Here is a 25702-nt window from a genome sequence, read left to right as displayed (position 1 = left end):
AAGAGACCTCTTGCTAGTGCTGTGTAACACCATCTGTAGTCTTGATAACAGCCTGTATTTGCCAAGGAAGAGAGTCTGAAAGTTTCTTCAGGTGTGTCATATCCAGATAGGGCCACTCATTGATAATTATGTGAAATGGAGCTACCAGATTGGGGGGACATTGCTACATTTCATCCACTGTTCCAGATAGTCTGACATTTTATATGGGACAGAGATCATGTGATTTAATGGACCAGTCAAGATGTGACAGTGTGACTTGCTGTTCATCAGACTGAGAACATATGTGTGTAGTCATGTGACCAAGGTTGTTGTCATCTTGGAAAACAAGTGTGTCCACAGCACACCCATCATGAAGATCTAGAAGATCTAGGACAACACTTGGTCACCATTAGTGCTGAAATAAACATTCAACCCAAGTCGTGGTATGAAAAACACCCCAAAACATCGCAGAACCGTGTCTGGCCTGAACTACACCTTCCACATAGTGCAGGTTAAACCCCTCATTGAGCCATCAGTGCACTTACCACCTTGCATCATTTGAAAAGAGGCAAAATTGTGACTTATCAGACCACACTACATACCACACACTTGCCAGTTTTCCTTTAGAGTGTTTTTTGGCATTATGTAAATGTGTAAATGTTTTTCATAGTACTTGCAAATCTGTGATTCTGTATATAATCTATAACAAATTTAAATTGTGTTAGAGCAAATGAAGTTTAGTGTTTCAGAAATATATGTAACTTTACTCTCATTCCAGGCATATCGGTGGAGCATAGACGCATTACATCAGGCAGCATGTGGTGTTCCCGTTCACGTAATAGTTGATGTGCTGCGGCAGGTTGCGAAATCTTGTGTTGTGAAACGAGAATTTAAGAAAGCAGGACTTCTCTCTCGTCAGTCGGTTTATCTCGCTAGGGAAGTGTTTGGTGTCAAACATCCCAAATACTCAGATGCTTTAAGTGATTACGCATTTTTCCTTCTGAACTTCGACCTTGTTCGACCAAGCGTTGATGTATTTACGGTAAGTTGTTAAGCACTTAAATGCATTGTGTTGTCAAATATTTAAAGCGTAACTGTGCAGGGGGGGAAAAGGGGGGGGGGGCAGGATTAGTGATACTAGACTGACGCCATTTACATCTTTTTAGTAAACTTTATAGCAAACATGAATCTCTGTTTGTTAGATATAGGAAATGATGTATAATTGTAGAGTGGAAAATACGCTTAAAAACAACTAAAACACTCCTTTTGTAGAATGCATATTTTCAGTGGATTATTAATTCATGAGCTAAACTTTCAACTTTCATCTTTTCTTTTCCTTGGAAGAAGACACCTTGGTTAATACAGGCTTGGTTAGAGCTAGAGGCTGACGTCTGTTTCACTATAATGCTGTGCAGTGTGATTTTTGATGTTTATGTAATTTCACTGTTCCTGAAATACGTTTTTTGTCCCTGATTTCAGGTCTGTTGTTATTTGTTTACTATTGTGTAAAGCTTTTTTCACAGGTCAAGTAAACTCATTTTTCATTTAAATGTAAGTTCCACAGTGAGAAATTTTATTACAAATAAGGGAAATTTTAGTTCGGTAAAATGGAGTAGTTGGCCACACTTGTCACACCCATATGGCTGTTAGGTGAGAAACTTGATTTCATTATTGAGATGCTATAACGTTGTGAGGTTATGTTTGTGCTGTTAAATGTAGTTTTGCAGTTTCTTAGAAATGAATTCCTGCAAGTGTTTGAAATAACTCAAATGTAATCTGTTACTTTGTGGTAGCTACATAATCGCTAAGCAAAGATAGGACATTAATAGTTTTGTAAAAAAATGTCTACTACACATATTTTGGTGTAAGTGTTGATCGACAAAAGATAGGCACCTCACAATACATACCGTATGTGTTTTGAGGGCTACTCTGAAAAAAATGGGAAGAGGAAATCAATGCCTTTTGCAGTTCCTACTGATTGGAAGGGGCTGCAAAATTATGTATATGATTGCTATTTTTGTGTGGTTAATGTTGAAGATCACAACACAAAAAATAAGAAGTGTATGAAATATCCTAACATTTCTTTGGTATTACGACCAGTTACATATAGTTAATCTCTCCCTGTTCCAATTCCACCTACAATTCTTGAAGGTTTGCACAGGACAGCAGCTCAGAAAATTAATGTGGTGTTTAAAAGCTGGAAGAAGGTTCTGCACAAGTTTTATTTATACAAAACAAACTAAATGATTAATTCAAAGAGTTGAATTTACAAGACACCACCATATTGCTTGGGTCAAGACTGAAAGCAAAAAATCATCTACTACACAGAGTATCATTGTCTTGGTAAAGGAACAGAGAAAAGGAATAAATAAAATTCTTTAAAGAATAAGACCACATGGTTTTTTGTGATATTTAGTGTTTATTGAATTTCTTTAACATCACTTATGATTTGATTCCATAGAGGTTGTTTACAGACTTGTTAAAACATAGCTTGAAAGGTGTACTTTTATATAATGGAAATTTGTTTGGATAAATACTTATTGTACATTCAGTATGCCATGAGGAGATGTATGAAAATAATCAAAGCTGTATTGAAATACGTAAACTATTCTTGGACAATATGTGCAGATTTGAAAATGCAGTAGAAACCCTATATACTGCGGATTCGGGTATAATATGGTATAAAGTATACCCCCCAAAATAAAATCTACATCTACATGTATACTCTGCAAACCATTGTGAGGTGCATGACAGAGGATATGTTCCACTGTACCAGTTACTATGATTTCTTCATGTTCCACAAGCATATGGATCGCGGGAAGAATGATTGTTAGGAATGCCCTTGTGGATGCAGTAATTACTGTAATCTTATACTCGTGATCCCTATATGAGCAGTAGGTATGGGATTGTATATTCCTAGAATCATTAATTAAAGCTGGTTGTTAATAGACTTTCTTTGGATAGTTTACATCTATCTTCAAGAGTCTTTCACTTCAGTTCCTACAGGATCTTTGTGACACTCTCCCACAAATTAAACAAACCTGTGACCATTTGTGCTGCCCTTCTCTGTGCACATTCAATATCCCTTCTTTGCCCTATCTGATAAGGGTACAATACACTTGAACAATATTCTATAGTTAAATGTGAGGCTGTCTTTCGTCAACCTGTTAGTATTGCTGTACATGTTCCCAAATTTATCCAGAACCCAGACTCATCCTTTACCGTTTGTTTCATCCTTCTGCAGAAAATTCTCATCTCGTGCTAAAATTGCAAGTGTCTGTGGCAATTAGAATCTACAGCAAAAGAGAAGTGTTGGTATCCCAAAACAATGTTTTTATAGGTTCATTATTATTCATTTTTAAATGTAGTAGTCAGTGTTCCAATGTAACTTCCCTTATTGTCTGTCTCTGGTGATGGTCTTGAAGTATGTCGGAAATGTGATATGTTCTGTGTTGACAGCTAATTTTAAGTGAGCAGTGACTTAACTGCAGCAGACGACACTTTTTGTAGTCCTGAATTTAAATTCATGTCAAAAGCTAACCACAACTTGTGATATGCAGTGTGTCTGAGAAAACAGCAGTCAGCAATCTGTAGCAGAATTAAAATCATGGCCGCTTTGTTCACAGCTATTATAGCTGAACTCCACAAGCAAACTCAAGACAGAAAAAATTCAGTTGCAGCACTAAATATTTACACTAACTGCACAAGCTGCCGCATTACCAACTGATGAGCAGTCCTGATTGGTACTTGGTTGTAGTTTACAGTTTGTACAAGCAGGTTCCAAATGAAAGAAGAATAATAGTATGAAAAATAAGAGAAAATAAAAAAAGTCGGTACAAGAATGAAAATAACATGCCAAAGTATTAGCAATTAAGAAAATTACATTTAAATCAACTAAATAAATATAAATAATACTGCAAGTCTTATGATTACATTGAAAAAGTGAAAAAAAATTTGCTTTATTGTGTGAGGTTCGAACCAGTGACCTTGTTCATGACGGGTTAATATGCTAAACACTGCACTATGACTCTGTACGGTGTAAAGTTGTTACATTTATGGCTGTGGTACCCCAGCAGCAATGATAATTGTGGTCTTCAAAAAATTTGGCTTCATGTAATGTTGAGTGAAACTTTTCTGATGTAAGCCGATCTCTGTGATTATGGTAACTGTTTATGTGATGCTGAATCACATCTAGTGCAGAAGGCTCCAGTAATGTTTGCACTGTGCTGTGTATGAAATGCATATACATTGTCAGTGTCGTTTGTGTGTGTGTGTGTGTGTGTGTGTGTGTGTGTGTGTGTGTGTGTGTATGCGCATGCATGCGTGGGTGTGTGTTAAAATATGAAACAAAAGTGCCAGATCCAGGATTCGGGATCCAGACACAAAAAGAAAGAGTGGCGGTAAGGAATTGGAAGTGAACTGACCATTTTTTGTGACAGTTTGGCAACAGCAAATGGTTTGGGTGTGATATTGAGCACTTTGCTTGGAGGAAACCAGATTCAGCACGTGAAGTGTCAACTATCAAATAACATCAACAGTGTAGGCACAAGCAAGCAACCAAACAACCAACCAAGCAGGCGTACACACACACACACACACACACACACACACACACACACACACGTAACCGCCAACTCCAGCATCTCGTGTGTGAGGTGTGCTTGCTTACTGACGAATGTTGTGGCTGAAAGGTGTAAGTAATTGTCTTTTAATCATGCCTATCTGCAACTTTATGCGTCTTCTTTATGGTAAATATCAATCTGTCTTTTCCTACATTGTGGATATTCCTACCTGGGGTTTCCATTGTTTGATTTAACTATCAAGTAATTTTAATTGGACTATAGATTTCTGTGTGCTTGTTATGAGGTCACAGGAACAGAAAGTGGAATTGTGCAAATGATGAACTAGAATCTATTGACTATGTGAATAATCGTGAAACTGAAGCAAGTTTATATGTGATTGTGCTGTACCGGAAGAAACAGGCAGGGGATGGGTGAAATAAGAGAATAATCTTAGAAGTTCCGTAAACACAGTCGAAACTGACATTGGAATGGACAGAAAAAGGACTAAGCTAGATAAGATAGTGAAACTGACAATAAGTGGCTTTTAATAAAGAGAAGTGAAGATATGTCACTTATTGGGCCAATTATTAAAGCCTAAGCTGAAAATTTTCACTTTGATTTACATGGCAACAAAGATTTTATAGCTTCCAATAGATGATTTTAAAGATGGAAATGATTTTTCTCCAGCAAAGCTTGGCATTGTCAGTGAAGGACAAGGAGAACAGTTCCACCTGGACATTAAAGAGATGTGAAAGAAAGGTGAAATGCAAATATGACAGCAGACTACTGTTTTATGCTAAAGAGAGATGGCATTGGTGAAGTGAGACAATCAAGGAAGAGAAGTTTCACCCAATCTTGGAAAAACTTGATGCAGTGAAGTCAGTGAAGGAAAATTGAATTGTTGTACATGTGTTATGTTTTTGTAATAGGTGTTAGCGATTATGCCTTTTTCTTCTGTAATGCAGTGTGTGGTGACCTTTACAAGGTTACAAAAGAATTCATTTATTTTTAATGCACTTACAAAAAGTCCTTGGTAGAAAAAGATGTGATTTCAGCTAAAACTTTGGATGTGATTTGTACAAAAATCTGATGTTACACAGAAAAACCAGAATCAGATTGGAAACCAGAATGAAAAACACTGTAAATATCACCTTACAGTCATAAAACATTGTTCCAAAAGTTTTAAAATGCAGTAAAGTGTAATCCTGTATTCTTTAGTGACTTTATTGCATTTAGAGTTTTTTTTTCACTGTTGTGGAAGTACTTTCATAGAAGCAAAGATAATTGGTGTAACAATGAGAATAAATCGTGATTACATTTTTTTTCTTTAATGAACCACTGGAGACCACAGGTTCATTTTAACAAAAACTCGCAAAATGTCTCTGAACAAACTTTCAGATTTTTTCTGTGAAGTTCGGGTTCACCCTATATATAGTATAAGACTTCCTCTTGTCACAGTGTTTTGACAGTTTACTGTACACATCTGACTCACTGAGCACTATAGTACTCAACACACCACTCTAAAGTTATGACATTGTTGTTATAGTGTCCAAATATGAGATCTTTCTGTTCTACCTGGTACACGAGTCAAGCATTTTAAGTAATAAAGACTTCATTGATTTTCACACATTCATGTAAAATGCAGTACAGAGCAGGTTGATGTGCGTTGATTAGGTAGGGCCACAGTAAATTTCCGCAGTGAAATGAAGAGAGCAAAATAGATGTTGGACTGCATATATTCATTTACTAAAACCATGGCAGGTGTGCCCTCTCCACATTTGCAACAGCACATGAAAAGTGTAGTTTAAATCATCACCTTGCAAAAGACCATTTTTCTCTCTTTCCGTCTCTCGGGTACATGTCTTGAGTCGTGGTGCGCACTGAATTGCTGTGCCGCAATACCATAGCGTGCTGTTAGAAGAGCCAAAACAAAGTAGTGCCACCCATTGATAAAGTGGACTATCATGTGATAACTTGTTTACTCCATTTAGAAGGGAACAATGGTGCAACAATCAGTGCCTAGTTGGTGGAAGTGTGTGCACCATCATAAGACACAGTCGTTACGTGATGCAGATGTTACCATTGTGGTCAAACAAAAACTTAGACATAGAATGTCTCGGTGAAGAATCGGGAAAGCAAGTGGAGACTTAGGTGCTTAAATAGAACAGCGCATCACAATCGTGGCAATAGTGGAAAAAGTAAAAATCAATCATGGATCAGTTCTTGATATCATGGGAATTACAAAGGTAGCCGCATGTTGAGTTTCACAATATATCTCACCCTATTAAAAAACCCGCTGAACTGAGGAACGCCAGAAATTTTTGCAGTTGTCAGGTGACTTCCAGGTGACTTCTTTAGACATTTGATCATCATGGATAAGTACTGAGACAAAGAAGCAGTAAAAACATATGGATTCACCAAATATGAAAAAGATCATGAGGCAACTGTGGCAACAGATTAAGCTCATAAGGGACCAGCTATCACAGAATATGCTACTGACATTTCTCGTCAAGTTTGTGGGAAGCTGTCAAGATGTAGCATCACGGGAAACTGTCGTAGGTGGTGTTTGTGCTCCATAAGAATCCCTCAGCTCTTCTGTGCATGAAACAGTAACATGTGCTGCTTCTTTGAGCTATCAATTTTTCCTCGCCACTGTATTCTCCTGACGTAGCAACCTGAAACTTGTTCCTCTCTCCTTGGGTGGAGGAACCATCTGGGACTGGCATTTCGAGAATGAATTTTTATGTAGAGGTTTTCATATACAGCAAAAATGCAGAGTTCTGCAGCGAAGATCTGTACCAAGTCATCTATCATTGTGAAGAATGTATAATTAAAGGGTTAGTGTATAATGCCATAACCAAGTTTCAATTTGCAGCTTCTGTTTTTTCAAGGTGATGGTTAAAACTTTATGATCGCTCATCATATGTAAATCCCTGTTACCACACCCACATATGCCCACAATTAATCTTTCATGAAAATCATCTACTTAACTGTCCGAACAGTTCTTTCAACTTTCCTTTAACCGTAATTGACAGCTTGGTCTGTTTCTCCTTCTCTATTAACTTTCTGTTGTGGGATAGAAATTTACAACTTATGAAAAGGAAAGCATGCTGCTGTCTAAACAAGGACATGCCAAAAGCATATTGGAATTGTTGTGCTCTGCAGCTTGCATGAATTTCAGAAACAATCTCTTATTTCAAGGGCCACCTCTCAACTGTGTTGAAAATATTAATTGTTCAGTTGATTTCAGCATTGCCTTGTAATCATCAAAACTGAAGGAGAATAAAATGCAAAATAAAAGTGTGTTCTGATTAGTAAGATAAATTATGCTCCAATTTCAGAAGATTTCTGTTGTTTGATATTACCAAGATTTATACAAATGTTCCTATATTGGAAATTGTTTTTGACATCACAGACAAATATATAAATTTATAATTATGACTCATGTCAATACAGAGGACTCAGTATACTTGTTCGAAGAAATCGTATGTCAGAATAATTTTTGGATTTACAACAAAAGAGAGGTTTAGTGATGCCAACTGTTTATCGGAGGCTCTTGCTAGTACCATTTTTGCCTGCTTATAAGAAGAGGTTTTTTCTCAAATTCATCATTCGAAATCTACAGGGTCATCTTATATTTGCGTATTAAGCAATTGCTGCTGAGATCAATGTTTTTACATTATTTAATAGATTTCATGTTGCTGTTTAAGAATCATGATAGAAGGTTGTATACATGGAAGAACCCTGGAGATACTAAAAGGTATCAGATAGATTATATCATGGTAAGACAGAGATTTAGGAACCAGGTTTTAAATTGTAAGACATTTCCAGGGGCAGATGTGGACTCTGACCACAATCTATTGGTTATGACCTGTAGATTAAAACTGAAGAAACTGCAAAAAGGTGGGAATTTAAGGAGATGGGACCTGGATAAACTGAAAGAACCAGAGGTTGCACAGAGTTTCAGGGAGAGCATAAGGGAACAATTGAAAGGAATGAGGGAAAGAAATACAGTAGAAGAAGAATGGGTAGCTCTGAGGGATGAAGTAGTGAAGGCAGCAGAGGATCAAGTAGGTAAAAAGAAGAGGGTTAGTAGAAATCCTTGGGTAACAGAAGAAATATTGAATTTAATTGATGAAAGGAGAAAATATAAAAATGCAGTAAATGAAGCAGCCAAAAAGGAATACAAACGTCTCAAAAATGAGATCGACAGGAAGTGCAAAATGGCTAAGCAGGGTTGGCTAGAGGACAAATGTAAGGATGTAGAGGCTTATCTCACTAGGGGTAAGATAGATACTGCCTACAGGAAAATTAAAGAGACCTTTGGAGATAAGAGAACCACATGTATGAACATCAAGAGCTCAGATGGAAACCCAGTTCTAAGCAAAGAAGGGAAAGCAGAAAGGTGGAAGGAGTATATAGAGAGCCTATACAAGGGCGATGCACTTGAGGACAATATTATGGAAATGGAAGAGGATGTAGATGAAGATGAAATGGGAGATACGATACTGCGTGAAGAGTTTGACAGAGCACTGAAAGACCTGAGTCGAAACAAGGCCCCCGGAGTAGACAACATTCCATTGGAACTACTGACGGCCTTGGGAGAGCCAGTCCTGACAAAACTCTACCATCTGGTGAGCAAGATGTATGAAACAGGCGAAATACCCTCAGACTTCAAGAAGAATATAATAATTCCAATCCCAAAGAAAGCAGGTGTTGACAGATGTGAAAATTACCGAACAATCAGTTTAATAAGCCACAGCTGCAAAGTACTAACACGAATGGAAAAACTAGTAGAAGCCGACCTCGGGGACGATCAGTTTGGATTCCGTAGAAATACTGGAACACGTGAGGCAATACTGACCTTACGACTTATCTTAGAAGAAAGATTAAGGAAAGGCAAACCTACGTTTCTAGCATTTGTAGACTTAGAGAAAGCTTTTAACAATGTTGACTGGAATACTCTCTTTCAAATTCTAAAGGTGGCAGGGGTAAAATACAGGGAGCGAAAGGCTATTTACAACTTGTACAGAAACCAGATGGCAGTTATAAGAGTTGAGGGACATGAAAGGGAAGCAGTGGTTGGGAAGGGAGTAAGACAGGGTTGTAGCCTCTCCCCGATGTTATTCAATCTGTATATTGAGCAAGCAGTAAAGGAAACAAAAGAAAAATTCGGAGTAGGTATTAAAATCCACGGAGAAGAAATAAAAACTTTGAGGTTCGCCGATGACATTGTAATTCTGTCAGAGACAGCAAAGGACTTGGAAGAGCAGTTGAACGGAATGGATGGTGTCTTGAAGGGAGGATATAAGATGAAAATCGACAAAAGTAAAACGAGGATAATGGAATGTAGTCGAATTAAGTCGGGTGATGCTGAGGGTATTAGATTAGAAAATGAGACACTTAAAGTAGTAAAGGAGTTTTGCTATTTGGGGAGCAAAATAACTGATGATGGACGAAGTAGAGAGGATATAAAATGTAGACTGGCAATGGCAAGGAAAGCGTTTCTGAAGAAGAGAAATTTGTTAACATCGAGTATAGATTTAAGTGTCAGGAAGTTATTTCTGAAAGTATTTGTATGGAGTGTAGCCATGTATGGAAGTGAAACATGGACGGTAAATAGTTTGGACAAGAAGAGAATAGAAGCTTTTGAAATGTGGTGCTACAGAAGAATGCTGAAGATTAGATGGGTAGATCACATAACTAATGAGGAAGTATTGAATAGGATTGGGGAGAAGAGAAGTTTGTGGCACAACTTGACCAGAAGAAGGGTTCGGTTGGTGGAACATGTTCTGAGGCATCAAGGGATCACCAATTTAGTATTGGAGGGCAGCGTGGAGGGTAAAAATCATAGTGGGAGACCAAGAGATGAATACACTAAGCAGATTCAGAAGGATGTAGGTTGCAGTAGGTACTGGGAGATGAAGAGGCTTGCACAGGATAGAGTAGCATGGAGAGCTGCATCAAACCAGTCTCAGGACTGAAGACCACAACAACATGTTGCTGTTGTCTTATATCTACTTACGAAGCTTGGCCTATTAAGGTTGCTTGCAGATTTATTCTCAAGAATTTGGAAGGGGAGGTAGTACAGATGATACTCGTGCTTGAACAGGTTTGGGATTTCCTGATACGCTGAAGTGCTCGATACAATATTGATCTTGCTTGAACAGTAGTGTGACGTGACTTGTGCGGTGTTAATGCAAGGGATACCCAAGAAAGTATGGACTAGCCACCACAGCAATCCATTGCTCGGCTTAAAATTTGACAATTTTATGAAACACAGGATGACATAGAACTTAATGCTTTTATGAAATCAGTGAAAAAAACAGTCTTGATCGTGATGTTTAGGCCATCTTCAGGCAGCACCATCATCCGAAGTTGACAATGCGTAGAACATTCATTTGACCTCAGTCGCTGAAACTGTTGACTAAGGTCAGCTATCTGTTCTATGCGTCGTCAACTCCAGCTGATGGTGCTCTCTGAAGATGGCCTAAACGAAGACCAAAATTGGTCATTTTAATAAAATAAACATTGCGATGAAGACTATTTATTTATTGATTGTATATAGATACTCAAAAATTTTTAATGCTTTTATCTTACAAATTCATGTTTTATTTGAACAGGTTTGCATTTATTTGAACAGGTTTGCAATAAAAGTTCTCATCCATTTGTGGCTACAGTGTACAAACATTTATGGTGCTTGTTAAGTTAATATTGAAAGGTGAAAAAGTTGCCCTTCAAAAAACATTACTTGATTCTGAATGCAACTCAGTATTTTATTTGATTATGAGCTACTGTAATGATTTAGCAAGTGGGTTACAAATAAGAAATTTGGTCGCTGTTCACATTTTGAATACTAGGTAAAATTATTGCCACTTTTTAATGAGCTTTAGAAGAAGATGGTGACAAGAAAAAAAAATCCAGGAATAAGTGTCTAAAAATAAAATAAATCATGTTAAACTGACTATAATTGTTAACGTGATAATAAATTATAGTGGCAAGACCTGTTGTGGAGAAAATGCCAACAGATGTTGAGAATGTTACTGACTTGTGATTGTGATCTTTTATTTATGTATTAGTTGGTGTTGTTATATATGACCTGCGCCCTAGAAGATATTGCAGTCCATGTTTCACAGTTCCTCAGCACAGTATTATGGAAGAGTAAGAGTTGGGGGGGAGGGGTGGGGGGGTTTGGGGGACAACAGTGATACCAGCTTGGTGAGAACTAGGATGAGTGTGGGGTGGAGAGTAGTGAATAGGCAACAGAGTACATCATGCTGCCAACCATAGGAACCTATACTGCTGCAGTTTGCCTGAATCCGTTTGTAGTGACTAAAATTGGACAGATGCAGAACAATAGTATACGTTTCTGCAGGAGACAATGAGAATGAAAGGGGGTGTGTCAACTGTTGGTTCTGCACAGCCAATGTGAGAGTGGTGGGCAGACAACATGTTTAGAATCAAGAAACATTGTAACATTCTCATGTCAGTATAGAAGCAAAATCCGATATGCATTGGGCAAAAAACAGCTGCATTCTCAGGTTCCACCGTAACCACAACCTCAAATATCACAACATATTTAGAAGAACAGCGTATATTTGTAACAGTGAAAATATAAATTTCACAACTATTAGCATGAAAGTGATGATTAAAAATAGTGATACCACAGACGACAGGCTTAGTAAGCAAAAAAGGTAGTGAAGATAAAAATTAATGTAAACATTCCCCCCCCCCCCCCCCCCCCCCCAAAATGTAGACCGTAAGAAGCCTGTTGTTGTTGTGGTCTATCCTGTGCAAGCTGCTTCATCTCCCAGTACATACTGCAGCCTACATCCTTCTGAATCTGCTTAGTGTAGTTATCTCTTGGTCTCCCTCTACAATTTTTACCCTCCACGCTGCCCTCCAGTACTAACTTGGTGATTCCTTGATGCCTCAGAACATGTCCTACCAACCGATCCCTTCTTCTAGTCAAGTTGTGCCACAAACTCCTCCCCAGTTCTGTTCAATACCTCCTCATTAGTTACGTGATCTACCCATCTAATCTTCAGCATTCTTCTGTAGCACCACATTTCGAAAGCTTCTATTCTCTTCTTGTCCAAACTGTATATCGTCCCTGTTTCACTTCCATACATGGCTACACTCCATACAAATACTTTCATAAACGACGACTTCCTGACACTTAAATCTGTACTCGATGTTAACAAATTTCTCTTCTTCAGAAACACTTCCCTTGCCATTGGCAGTCTACATTTTATATCCTCTCTACTTCGACCATCATCTGTTATTTTGCTCCCCAAATAGCAAAACTCCTAAGTCTAGATCTGACAGCAGCCTACTAGCTTCTTCAAGGATGGAATCGACCAGCTAGTGTCACAATGGAATAAATGTGCCAACAGTTTTGGCGACTATTTTTGAATATGTGTACTGTGTATAGCTACATTTTTGAGTTAATAAAATCATTATTGTTACTTTGCACTAGTGACCATGTGTCATTTGAATGCCCCTTATAGTTCAGGGTTAAAGGAGTCCACTCATTGAAATGCAGAAGCTGTTCGTCATTGACTGGCACAAACAAATAGAAAATTTGCTAGCTTTTGGAGTAGTCCTTTTTTGATGTAGAGGGCACACACACACACACACACACACACACCACCTATGTCCCTACAAGATGCTAGCTGGATGTACTGCAGACTGTATTATTCACAACAGCTCCTGCCTTCAAAGATCTTAGAAAGAAACATACTTTCAGTTAGCTGTAGACAGAATAGTGAAATACGTTTTAAATGATAATATATGATCCCAATAACCTTACAGCACAACTGGACCATATCTGAAAAACAAAATAAGGCTGTGGGTAACTTCAGACCATTTCCACACATCTTATGGCACCATATAATGTTTCGTTACCACAGCAATTCATTAATAGTGTCTAGGTGTAATAAAAATTGCTGACAAGCCCCATATCATTGTGGTAAAGAAGGTTAAAACACTCGTGTTACATTTCTGAGAAGATACGTTAGCTGTTGTTCTTTAGTGCAGGACCACTGACATTCGCTCCACCTTCTCTTCCACAGAAGGACACAGTTTTCACGTGGACTGCAGCCCATCATTTAAAGTAATATTAGTCAGTAAGCCCCAACAGTTGTGCAGAGGACAAACATGTCACTTAGTGATGTATCTGAGTGGGAAACTTGTGACTTACTCTGTTTTCAAGCCCAATATTTCAGGTGAAGGAGTGGAAATGTATCAGAATATGAAAAACACTACAATATTTCAGAAAAAAAGTGATGTGTGTGGTTTTCCAACTAGACCAGTCTGGAAGTTAACGTTGTGAGACAGTTGTGGCATTGTTCATTCACAATCGGGACAGCTTTGTGATAATTTTTAACTGAGGAAGACTGCATTAATCAGTAACAAATGCTTCCCCTCACTCACCACTAACTCACTTGAGATTACTGTCATTGATTAGGATTTTCTAAATAACAAAGTAGGAAAACACATATTGCTACTTACTGTAAACAATTAAAAAACACTTACATAAAATCTTCAGCCACAGCCTTGCTTAGTAAAAGAGAGATACACACACCATTCATACACACAAGCAAGCACACCTCATGCACACATGACTGCCAACTCCAGCATCTTGATCTGGAATGCAACTATCATGTGGGATGCAAGCAGCAGTCTGGAGGGGGTGGAAAAGGGGAAGGGATAGTAGTGTATGGGTGGGGAGAGAGGTGAACACTGTCTAGTGGAGGGTGCAGGAATTAGAATACCAACAGGCGCAGCTTCAGGAGGTCGTGGGGCAGAGAGATGGGGGGAAAAAAAGGAGAGGAGCAGGGAAAGACGGGTGGATGTATTGGCAGAGGGCGTCAAATAAACAGGGTGGGAAATGGGAATCTCAATAGGTATGATAGGACAGAGGGATGGAAAGTGTTGGGTGGAGGATGTGGGGACAGTATGCTGTCGTAGGCCGAGGCCGGGAAAATTACAGGAGCGAAGAACATGTTGTAAGGATAATGCCCATCTAAACAGTTAGAAAAGCTGGTGGTGGAGGGAAGGATCCAGATGGCTCGGGCAGTGAAGCAGCCATTCAAATTAAGCATGTTATTTTCAGCTGTGTGTTGTGCCACAGGGTGGTTTACTGTGCTCTTGGCCACAGTTTGGCAGTGGTCATTCATTTTGGTGGACAGCTGGTTGTGGTCATACCAATATAAAAACCTGTGTGATGATTGCAGCAGAGTTGGTAAATGACAGGACTGGAATAGGAAGTGCTGGGTGGGTGGATTGGGCAGGTCTAGCACCTGGGCCTTCCATAGGGATATGACCCTTGTGTCAAGGGGTTGGAATTGGGAGTGGCATAGTGATGGACTGGGATGTTGTGGATATTGGCTGAGCAATGGAACACAACTGTAGGAGGGATGTAAAGGATTTTGGGTAGGATGTCTCTCATTTCAGGGTATGATGAATAGGTAATTAGAACCCTAGGGTGGCTCAGTTGTTCCAGTCCAGGGTGGTACTTGGTGGTGAAGGGGACACTCCTTTGTGACTAGTTCATGGGGGTGTGAGGAAAAATGTCACAGGAGATCTATTTGCAGATTAAGTCTGGGGCATAGTGCTTATCTGTGAAGGTCTTGGTGAGAGACCCTCAGCCTACTGAACAAGGGAGTTTTTTGTCACTGTAGATAAGCCATTGCCGTGTGGCCAGGCTATATGGGAGGGATTTTTTGGTATTAAAGGGATGACATCTGTCAAAATGCAGCTACTGTTACTGGTTGGTGGGTTTGATGTGGACAGAGGTGCAAATGGAGCCATCAGAGAGGAGGAGGTCAACATCTAGGAAGGTGGCACGCTGGGTTGAGGAGGACCACATGAAGTGGATGGCAGACAAGGTGTTGTGGTTCTAAAGGTACGAAGATAGGGTGTCCTGGCCCTGAGTCGAGTCCCATTGTCCTTCCGACACAAACCCACTCCCTCATTCCTCATACACCTTACTAACTTTATCCTAACCCAGAACTACTTCACCTTTGCAGAGAAGGTATACAAACAAATCCACTGCATGGCCATGGACACTCGCATGGCACCCACCTATGACAACCTTTTTATGGGTCATTCAGAGGAGATTTTGCTAGTCTCCCAGAACACCAAACTGTTAATGTGTCAGGATTGGCGAGGAAGGGAAAGCAGTGGGCACCCGTTGAGATGAAAAATTGAACATATTTTAAATGCATGGATGTTTAATGCCCTTAAAAAGGAAAGGCAGGCCCAGAAAAGCCCTCGAAACTGAATGGGCTGCTGCCCAAGGGAGCAGGAGAGGAGAGCATCTGGTCGAGTTGGAAGCTGCCAGCAGAAGAGAGCGGACGGCATGTCCACTCCTGGCGGCAGGCCGCGGCTCCACCCCCACGTGATTGTTTCCAACCCTCCCTATTGGACAGCCAAGCTGTAGACACGCAGTTCGGTAGCGTCACCTCGTCAGCAACACGTGAGTTTAGCTGCTGATGGTTGGACACATGAGTTTCAAAGTGATTCTGTCCAGTTTTGTGCAACATGACGGATACGCTGCAACTGGCCGCCAGGCAGAAGGCACTGACAAACATAAAAAAAAAATAAATAAATAAAAAAAAAGTAAATAAATAAATAAAAATGGTACTGATGAACATAGAGTGAAAAATAAAAATCAGATTTTTATACTATCAAATCCATTCAGTAATGGCCCCCACTGTACAAAACCCCTTGTCAGATTCGTGTTCAAACTGCACAGATGGGTGTTACCCTAACAACACATTCTCCCCTCCTGTAATTATCCCGGCCTTAGCCTACAGTTGCATACTGACTGCACACCTTCCATCCAACAGTTTCCATCCCTCTGTCCTATAATGTCCTTCCCATTCTCATCACGCACTCTATTTATTTGCCGCCCTCTGTCAACACATTCACACCTCTTTCTCCACTCCTCTCCATTTTTACTCCTTCCCCCCCCCCCCCCCCCCCCCCACCTCCTTTCTCCACAACCTCCTGATGCCATACCTGTTGGCATTCTAATCCCTCTGTCTGCCCATGCACTACTATCCCTTCCTCTTTTCCACCCCCTCCAGATTGATGCTTGCATCCCATGTGATGCTGCATTCTGACCCAAGATGCTGGTGTTAGTGGTCATATGTGCTTGAGGTGTGGTTGCTTATGTGTATGAATGGTGTGTGTATCTCTCTAGTACTGATGAAGGCTGTGGCCAAAAGCTTTATATAAGTGTATTTTAATTGTGTCTGTCTGCAACTTAACATGTCTTCTTTACAGTAAGTGGCAATCTGTCTTTTCCTACATTGTTGATATTCCTGCCTGGAGCTTCTATCATTTGGAGTTTTTGAATAGTATGACATCGTCAGCATATTAACTGCTACATACTCAGTTTAAGACAAGAATTCTCAGTGCCCGATTTCAGTAACTTTGCTGAGTTTCTCATTCAGGATGATGCTATCATGCTGCTTTGGGAAAAGACGACACTGGATCACTGATATCTGCACAAGTAGTGGCTGATTACATCATAAGTGTAATTCATCAAAACTGGATATTGTACTGGAAAATGGAAATGAAGTCCTATGCTTCTTGACAGAGCATAGGGGGAACGATGGGTGAGACCTGAACTGCTGTACTAGGCAAGGTCCTACTAAGAAGTGAAAAATTATGACTGTATGGGGTATTTAAAATACTATTGCATAATTACATCTTGGCTAAGCAGAAACATGAGGCTGACTCAGAGTAGAATTTAATAAAAAATGAGATAATTAAAGCTAAAAAATCTCGTAGATGCATTAGTTCTCTCTCCTAATTCATCAGATGCCTTTTCTCTTGTGTTTCAGAATGTATTTTAAGTTTCACCTTCATGATGTGTAAATGGTGTCAGATCACACAAAGAATGTTCCCGTTTTTCAGGCCAGCATAGACATTAATTTATCATGTCAAGACCACCACCATATATAATAAACATCCACAGATTGGTCGTGATCTTGGCATAATAAATTTAACGTCAGAACATTTATAAGGTCACATTTCTATTTAATGGTACAGCAGAGCATTGACAATCCGGCCCAATGTGGCAGAAGTTCAAGCTGGATAGGAAAAAAGCCAGATGGGCTGGAGTTCTACAAATTATCATTTAAGGTCAGGTGTACAATTCAAAACATCAATTTTTTTTATATCAAAAACCAATTTTGTTAACTTGTTCTGACATCGTAATGTAATACATGCTAGTTATAAGTGTTTGTTTTATACGTACTGCACCTTTCAATCATTATTACAGTAAACATAAAACAGTCTGCATTGTAAATTATGAATATATTATTACACACATGTGAAAAGCCAGACCCAACAAAAAAGATGAAACTTACAGGTTTGAAATGTAATAAAAGTCTTCAGTAGATGACTGTTTCCCTCCTTTAGCCCTGTTCTGTGCTGTAATATCCCTCCACTTACATAAGCAGATGATACCAACTGGCGTTGCTTGCTTGTGCTCATTATGTATTGCAATGCAGCCTCAATCATCATATAAGTTAGCTGCCGCCTCTTGTGTTACTTTCCCTGCGTCACCATTTACACAATATGGTTGTCATTTAGTTCATCAGCTTCATCATTTGCCATCCATTCTGTGACATCCTCTGCATCAGCATCCTCACTGTCTGCTGGTACATTTTTGAGCAATGAAGCAATATCGTTTTCTTCTTTGACTTTGGTTTCACACACAGATTCAAAGTTCAGATGCCCACCTTCTTCATCTAAAAGAATTTTCCAAGATCTTAAGGTTCATATGTTCAGAATCTCTTCCTACGCTTCGGCCATATGACGTACCATCTAGCAAGTCAATCCTTTTCAGAATGGTTACGTAGACTTCATTATTATAAGTCACTGATATGAACGAACTGAAATGACAGCAGTGATAGTACTTCTTTAACATTCCAAGGATGCTCTGGTTCATTGGCTGACAAAGAGCAGTCACATTTGGTGGTAAAAATAACACTTTGATATCTCCATCTGTAAGTCCATCATTGACAGGATATGAAGACATGGTATCAAGAAGCAACACAGCTTTTCTTGATTATGTTGTCTTTCAAATACTTATCTGCAGCTGGTATGAATTCATTTTGGAACTTGGTTTTAAAGATTTCACAATTCATCCATGCTTTCTTTTGATGAATGTAATTTAGGAGCAGTGACTTTACAGGTTTTTGGAAGTTCTAGGTTTCTATGATTTTCCTATTAATGTAAGCCTAAATTTGTGGTTGCTGGTTGCATTACCACAAGCCAGTATGATAATTCTTTCCTTAGTTTTCTGATATGTGGGTGCCGCAGCTTCTTGTTTTGAAGCAAGCATTTTAGAAGGGAGAATCATATAATTTAAACCACTCTTATCACAACTGTACAACTATTTGCCAAAAATTCCCTTCTTGACAGTTAACTCTAAAAGATAGTCCTTAAACAATCCTCCCTGCTAATGATAAACTGGTGAATACAGGATCATTTTTTCCACCAATCCAACCATTCATCACTGGCAGTAAATTGTGAATCTCCTCCTCCTATTTGCTACTGAAATTGTGATGCTTTTTTCTGCCTTATCAGTCCAGTAACAGACAAACCTTTTCTTCTGAAATGTTATGCCACAAAAATAAAGCTCCCTCAAATTCTTTTTGCTTACCTTTAAATATTGTCATACTTATTTTTTGCTGCTTCCAGTAGCTTGGGTAGCACGCCACTTTTCAATTTCTGCTCAATTTTTCTTCCAGTCTCCAACAGTACTTTATGATACGCTTAACACCAAAGCAGCAGGCATGGCTGCTACCACAGAATCCAGCTACATTACAGCATGTAATTTCTGATCCATAGTCACTACATGTTTTTTTCTTTTTTTTCATCCATTTCAGACTCTTTAATTAAAACAACAAAGGACCACATAACACAATTCAACAACAAGCACACTTTGAATCTATTATACCCAACTGAAGAAACAACAGAGCTGCTGTCTACGTATGTTAATTGTTGTTTGTGAGTGCTGAAAGAGGGTTTCTAAGTATTGTTTGTTGAAGAGTGGTTACAGTAATGTATTCAATATTAACAATACATATATATGTTCGAATTGTGACGTCCAGTGTGATAGAAGCACAAAAGATGCAAAAAGCATTTTGAAAGGCCACTTAGCATAGTAGTCAGTGCCTGCTTGCTTGCTTTACTTTGGAAATGCACTGTATGTACAATTAATTTATCCTAGTTTTATCCCAGAGAAATATTTTTATGGTATTATTATATTATTATGGTATACTGGGTAGTATGGAGGCTTAATAGCCATGATCTAGATAGTTGAGAGTCTGCTGCATGTCAGCATTTTGAAAAATAGTCTGGCAAAATATCCAGTTATTGTGTATGTTTTCTCAGTGACAGTAAAATGAGAAGAGTAATATGTTTCAAGTAGTGACTGAAAGTTACTGTTCCACATTATCCTGTTTTCATAATCACATGACATATAAGTTGAAGTCACTCTGAAGTGTGTCCCTGGAGGAAATGTCAGTATTCATGGGTATGAGAGGGATGATCATCTAGAGCAGAAAAAGTCTAGTAAACATGGGCTCTAAAATGCATCTCTCAATAGCTATAAGCACTTCCATCTTTGTTACTGTGAAACAAATCTCTTCTACTGCAAGCTCTGTGCTTTCCATATTTGGAGAGGTGGTGGTATGGACCAAAACAAGAAAAAAATTCCCCAATAACTGAGTCATATTGTGCACACCTTTAAGAGTTATTGTGAAACACATCTCTTATACTGAACAAGTTGTCATAGTGCTTACAGTATGCATTTTAGAACCCATGTTTACTAGACAATTTTTTCTTGTTTTTATCCGTAATACCTCATCCCTAAATATGGAAAGCAAAGAGCTTGCAGTATAAGAGAAGACATGTTTCAAAATATTGAAGATGAAGTAATGCTCATAGCTCTTAAGGTATTCATTATAGAGCCACTGTTAGGCTTTTTTGCTTCAAATGATCATTCATGACATAGCCCTGAATATTGTGACCATTCCTCCTGAACACCCTGTGTACACTGAGGTGACAAAAGTCGTCGGACATGCACATATACTGGTGGTGGTAGTGTTACATAAACAGTGTATAAAATGGCAGTGCAGAGATCTACAATGTTAAGAGAGTGCCCAGAATACTAGATTTCAGGCATTACCTCTCACCGTGGACACTGCAGTGGCTGACAGCCTTCCCTTAATGACTGACAGCAGCAGCGTTTGCATAGTAAAATTGGGCGTTAATGGGCTATGGCAGCAGACTACCAATGCGAGTGCCTTCGCTAACAGCATGGCATCACCTGCAGCACCTCTCCTGGGCGCATGACAATATCGGTTGGACCGTAGACGACTGGAAGACCATGGACTGGTCGGATTAATCCAAGTTTCACTTGGTAAGGGCTGATGGTAGTGTTTGAGTATGGCGCAGAGTCGTGGACCCATGGACCCAAGTCGTCAACAAGGCATTGTGCAAGCTGAATATGACTCCATAATGGTGTGGACTGTGTTTACATGGAATGGACTGGGTCCTCTGGTCCATCTGAATTGATCATTGCCTGGAAATGGTTATGTTCGGCTACTTGGAGACCATTTGCAGCCATTTATGGGCTTCATGTTCTCAAACAATGATGAAATTTGTATGGACAATAATGCACAATGTCATTGAGCCGCAATTGTTTGTGATTGGTTTGAAGAACATTCTGGACAATTTGAGTGAAAATTTTGGTCATTCAGATCGCCTGACATGAATCCCATCGAACATTTATGGGATCTAACCATGAGGTCAGTTCATGCACAAAATCCTGCACTGGCATCACTTTTGCAATTTTGGGTAGCTATAGAGGCAGGGGATTTCCAACGAATTGCTGAATTCATGCCATGTTAGGTTGCTGCACTCTTATGGACAAACAGAGGCCCTACAACGTATTGGAAGGTATCTCAAAGCTTTTGTCACCTCAGAGTATTAGCACCTATTAAAGTGCACTTGATGATGGGCAAGATGAACATAGGCACACATTTAATTTAATTTAACTTACAAATGAAACCATTAACTTTGTGGAATGTTTGTTATTTACTTTTATTGATGTCTGTTCATCTTAATATTTGTTTTATGTACAAATATACACTGGTATGTAATTCTAAAATATAGAAGTATGTTTTTTTACAACATTTGGTTTGTTAGAAAAAAATAACCTAAGTGTTAGATTAAAAAAAAAAATTGTCCAGGTGTATGTTGGTGATAGTGATGTATTTTCAAAAAAGTTATGTTCATTTACAGATGGCACTGAAAATCCGACAGGAGTTATTTGGAGAAAATAATCTTCATGTTGCAATAGCCCATGAGGATTTAGCGTACGCTCTGTATGTTCACGAATACAGCTCTGGCAGGTTCGGACTGGCTAGGTAAGGCTTAATTTTAAGGTAATATGTTATACCTGATTTCACAGCAGTTAAAAAAACACTAGGACATGATCACCGACTATGGACAATGAAGTGAGTGTTTTGTTCTATCTAGTTAAGTGTTGGATAGTAATATTAGCAGTGAGGAATGTTTATCATCATGATACAGATGGTGGATGCAGCACAAGGTGCTTTCCCCAAGTGTGAAAATACCTTTGCCTTCCTCACGGATCAGAAACTATTGATTTAATTTGATGTTGATAAACTAGGTAATTATTTGATTTAATTTTGATTATGATTTTCCACTGACATAACCAGATTTCATCACACTAATGGTGGAATTTTGATAGGTATTGCAGTGACTCACTAAAAGTTGCTGAAGCTACTGGCAAACTTCCATTCTTTGATTAATTATTTTCATGATCTGTACCATAACAACTCACTATAATGAAGCATTTGTTAATGAATATGTCACAACAAGAGACTGTGTGATAGCGTTTTGTTATGTATGATTATTTTTCCAGGGAACATGCAAATATTGCAATCCAGATAATGCAGAACATTCTCCCAGAAGATCATCTGATGTTGGCATCAGTGAAGAGGGTCAAAGCTCTGGTCTTGGAAGAAATAGCACTCGATGGACTTTTATCCAGCTCTGGTATGATCATATCTTAGAAGGAATAGTAGACATACCTCTAAATCACTTGAAAAAATAGATCAGCAAGCCACTTTTAAAAGTAGCCGATATGTTTTTCCAAATAATTTAATCCATAGCCACAGAGCTCAAAATGTTATGGATCAAATAATGTTAGGCTTAAATGATTATTCATTTAACATTTTTGTTTGTTTTAAAGCATGTTTACTAGTATTCAGATCTATGGAGATACTCATTGTGAAGTGCATGCTGCCAGGAATTATATCTTCCTTCTTTTTATTGTAGTCATTCTGTGCACACAGTTTGTAATTGCTTCTCTCAGATAAAATTTGTTCATTGTTTTTCATTTCGTAAAGTTCATTTTCAAGAAATATGGAAAATGGGAGAAGACACAGCTTCTTTGGAAGGTGAGTAATAGAAAACTTATGAATCTGAAACAAAAATAACTTTTATTAGCACATTTAATTACAAAATATAGTTAATGTAGCTTTTTAAACATAGATTTGCATGCAATACTGACATCTCTTAAAACATGACTATTTTCCTGCTCAGAAATATAGCATTTTCTGTGACCATAAGCAAGGTTTCAGTTTGTGAATGTTGGATTTCAGGATAGCCTCTTAAAGTTCTTAAGCAGTTGAAGGTTTATTAACGTAAACCCTGTCTTTCAGATACCCTCGCCAAATGAAGTTTGTTGCCATTATATCATTTGAATCCAGAGGACAAACCAGTCAACATTTTTTTAAGATTATTTGAGCACCAAAAATTTGTCGCAGGATATCTATAGTTGCCGTAATAGTGTGTACAAAGGTTCTGTTCTGTTGGAACCATACCTCTGTCTTCCATGACCTCTGCTCTAAATAAAGATGCTCTTGATTCTTTCTGGCTGACCCCATTCATTTTCAAAGAAATATTGCATGATAACTCTTTCAGCAAAACTGATATTCCAAGTAACGCATTTCTAGGGCTGTTGAAATTCTTAGTACTCTGAAATCCGTAGTTTTCTTTTTCTCTTCACATATCCATTTAAATGAAAATGGGCTTTCTCAGTCAATATCAGGTTGTTCCAAAAGTGATTATACTTTATTCATTGTTTAATTTGAATGATGTACTGCAGCTGCTTCTGAGCATCTGAGGGCTGTAAAGCTCAAATCATTTGATTCTGTTTTAAAGCATTTTTAAATCTGCTTTCAGAATCTTTGAAGTGATGATGTGGCATGCCTAGTGGACCAATGCAACATTTGGTAGAAGCAAATGTGTCTTCAGGGGTGTTCATCTCAACAGTTACTACAATTCTATTAGTGTTGACTGTGTACTTGAACCTCTTTCTGGAAGACTCTTAATTGATCAAAGTTCTTTCTAACATGATAACAAGTTTCCAAATGATGTTACTGCAGGGAGACACTTTGATATTAAACAATTTCCTGTATGTTCTCTGAGTTGCAATAATTGAAAAGATAAAACAGGGTGTATACGCTCTGGAAGATCCGGGAAAAACCCGGGAATTTTTTCACCTGGGAGAAAACTGGGAAAAACATGGAATTTTTCAGACTTCTTGGAATTTTTCAGTGTTTTAGTTTTCAATTAATTTTTGTAATTTTGACTGCTAACAGCTGAGAGCCTAACAAAGAATATTACTCTACCTGCTACTGCAGAATTATATTGCAGCAATGAAATGTAAACGAGAGAAAAAATAAAGTTAAACTTAAGTTGCAAAGGAAATGCACCAATTACAACAAAATAAACTGCACACTCAAGCATCTGCCAACAGCAAAATGTGTTAAAGGTGTTAGGACAAAAGACTATGCAATATTTCATAACAGCGAACTGCTTGCGATAAGCATGACGTCACAATTGTTTATGTTAGCGTCGTTAGACCAGATGCCAGCAGGCTGATGTGGCTGCGCAGTTGAGTCACGTATGAACAGTAAATTCTCCTGCTTCTGGCTACTTGAAGTGTGGCTGTAGCAACCAGCCAGATGCTACCTGGAAAAATTTTTCTGGTACGCAGTGTTTACATTTAGTGATTTTGCTCTTTCCGTTTACAGATCTCATGCCAAATGAAAACAAAACGGTTTTCTGTGGCCGGGAGCCATCAATTGAATTAAAATAGATTCACCTAATTACGGAAGTCTAAAATACGTTATTCGTTTCAGTTTTTTGGTTTTATTTTATTTCCAGATTTGTAATAGTCAGGCATTAATCAACAAGCAGAACGGTGAAGTTATTTTCTTCAGTTTGCTGAAGAAATTTGGCTGTTATTAATCTTTTCTGCTGGGGCAGTCAATTTATTTGAAATGAAGTTTTTTTTGGCTAGTTTCAACTGTTTGCAGGATTTCAAGCATACATTTTCATCTTCTGGCATGTATGGCATTATCGATAATAAAAAACCAAACGTGAGATAATGCGGTATTGGTACTCAAAGAAAATTTACATCTTGAAAACCACACTGAAAAGTGTAATATCAGATTGAGACCTACTTCATTGTGAATCTGGACATGCAAATATATACTTTAAGTGGAATTGGGTGTTTTAGTATGGTTTAAGAAATTCTGAGGCTCTTGGAGTATCATCTGATGTCCTGTTTCTTTTATGATGTTATGTAAGTTCTCTTAATGCTTTAAACGTACAAACATACAGACTTCCTACGTCATCGTAGCTGCGCAAGGGCAGTAACAAGCTGCTGAAATGAACCTGTTTCTAATAGCTCGTGGGAAAATATTGCGAATGGTGGTTTGAAAAGCGCCACTTTCAATGTACAGGGTGATTCAAAAAGAATACCACAACTTTAGGAATTTAAAACTCTGCAACGACAAAAGGCAGAGCTAAGCAGTATCTGTCGGTGAATTAAGGGAGCTATAAAGTTTCATTTGGTTGTACATTTGTTCGCTTGAGGCGCTGTTGACTAGGCGTCAGCGTCAGTTGATGCTAAGATGGCGACCGCTCAACAGAAAGCTTTTTGTGTTATTGAGTACGGCAGAACTGAATCGACGACAGTTTTTTCTTATGGGGGTATGTTAAGGATATGGTGTTTCGGCCACCTCTCCCAG

General features: G+C 38.6%; 1 protein-coding gene across 1 annotated transcript in view; it reads left to right on the top strand.

The window, feature by feature from the left end:
- Nucleotides 1–25702, top strand: part of LOC126191454 (amyloid protein-binding protein 2) — a 92341-nt gene that overhangs the window by 41474 nt on the left and 25165 nt on the right. Inside the window, exons 6-8 of the mRNA XM_049932334.1 lie at nt 758–1021; nt 21876–22000; nt 22522–22655. Coding sequence (XP_049788291.1) covers nt 758–1021; nt 21876–22000; nt 22522–22655 — 523 coding nt within the window. The remainder of the gene's footprint in view (nt 1–757; nt 1022–21875; nt 22001–22521; nt 22656–25702) is intronic.

Source organism: Schistocerca cancellata, chromosome 1, assembly GCF_023864275.1.
Source record: "Schistocerca cancellata isolate TAMUIC-IGC-003103 chromosome 1, iqSchCanc2.1, whole genome shotgun sequence".
Lineage (NCBI taxonomy): Eukaryota > Metazoa > Arthropoda > Insecta > Orthoptera > Acrididae > Schistocerca > Schistocerca cancellata.
Note: the sequence above shows the minus strand (reverse complement) of the source record. Positions and strands in the feature narration are given on the sequence as shown.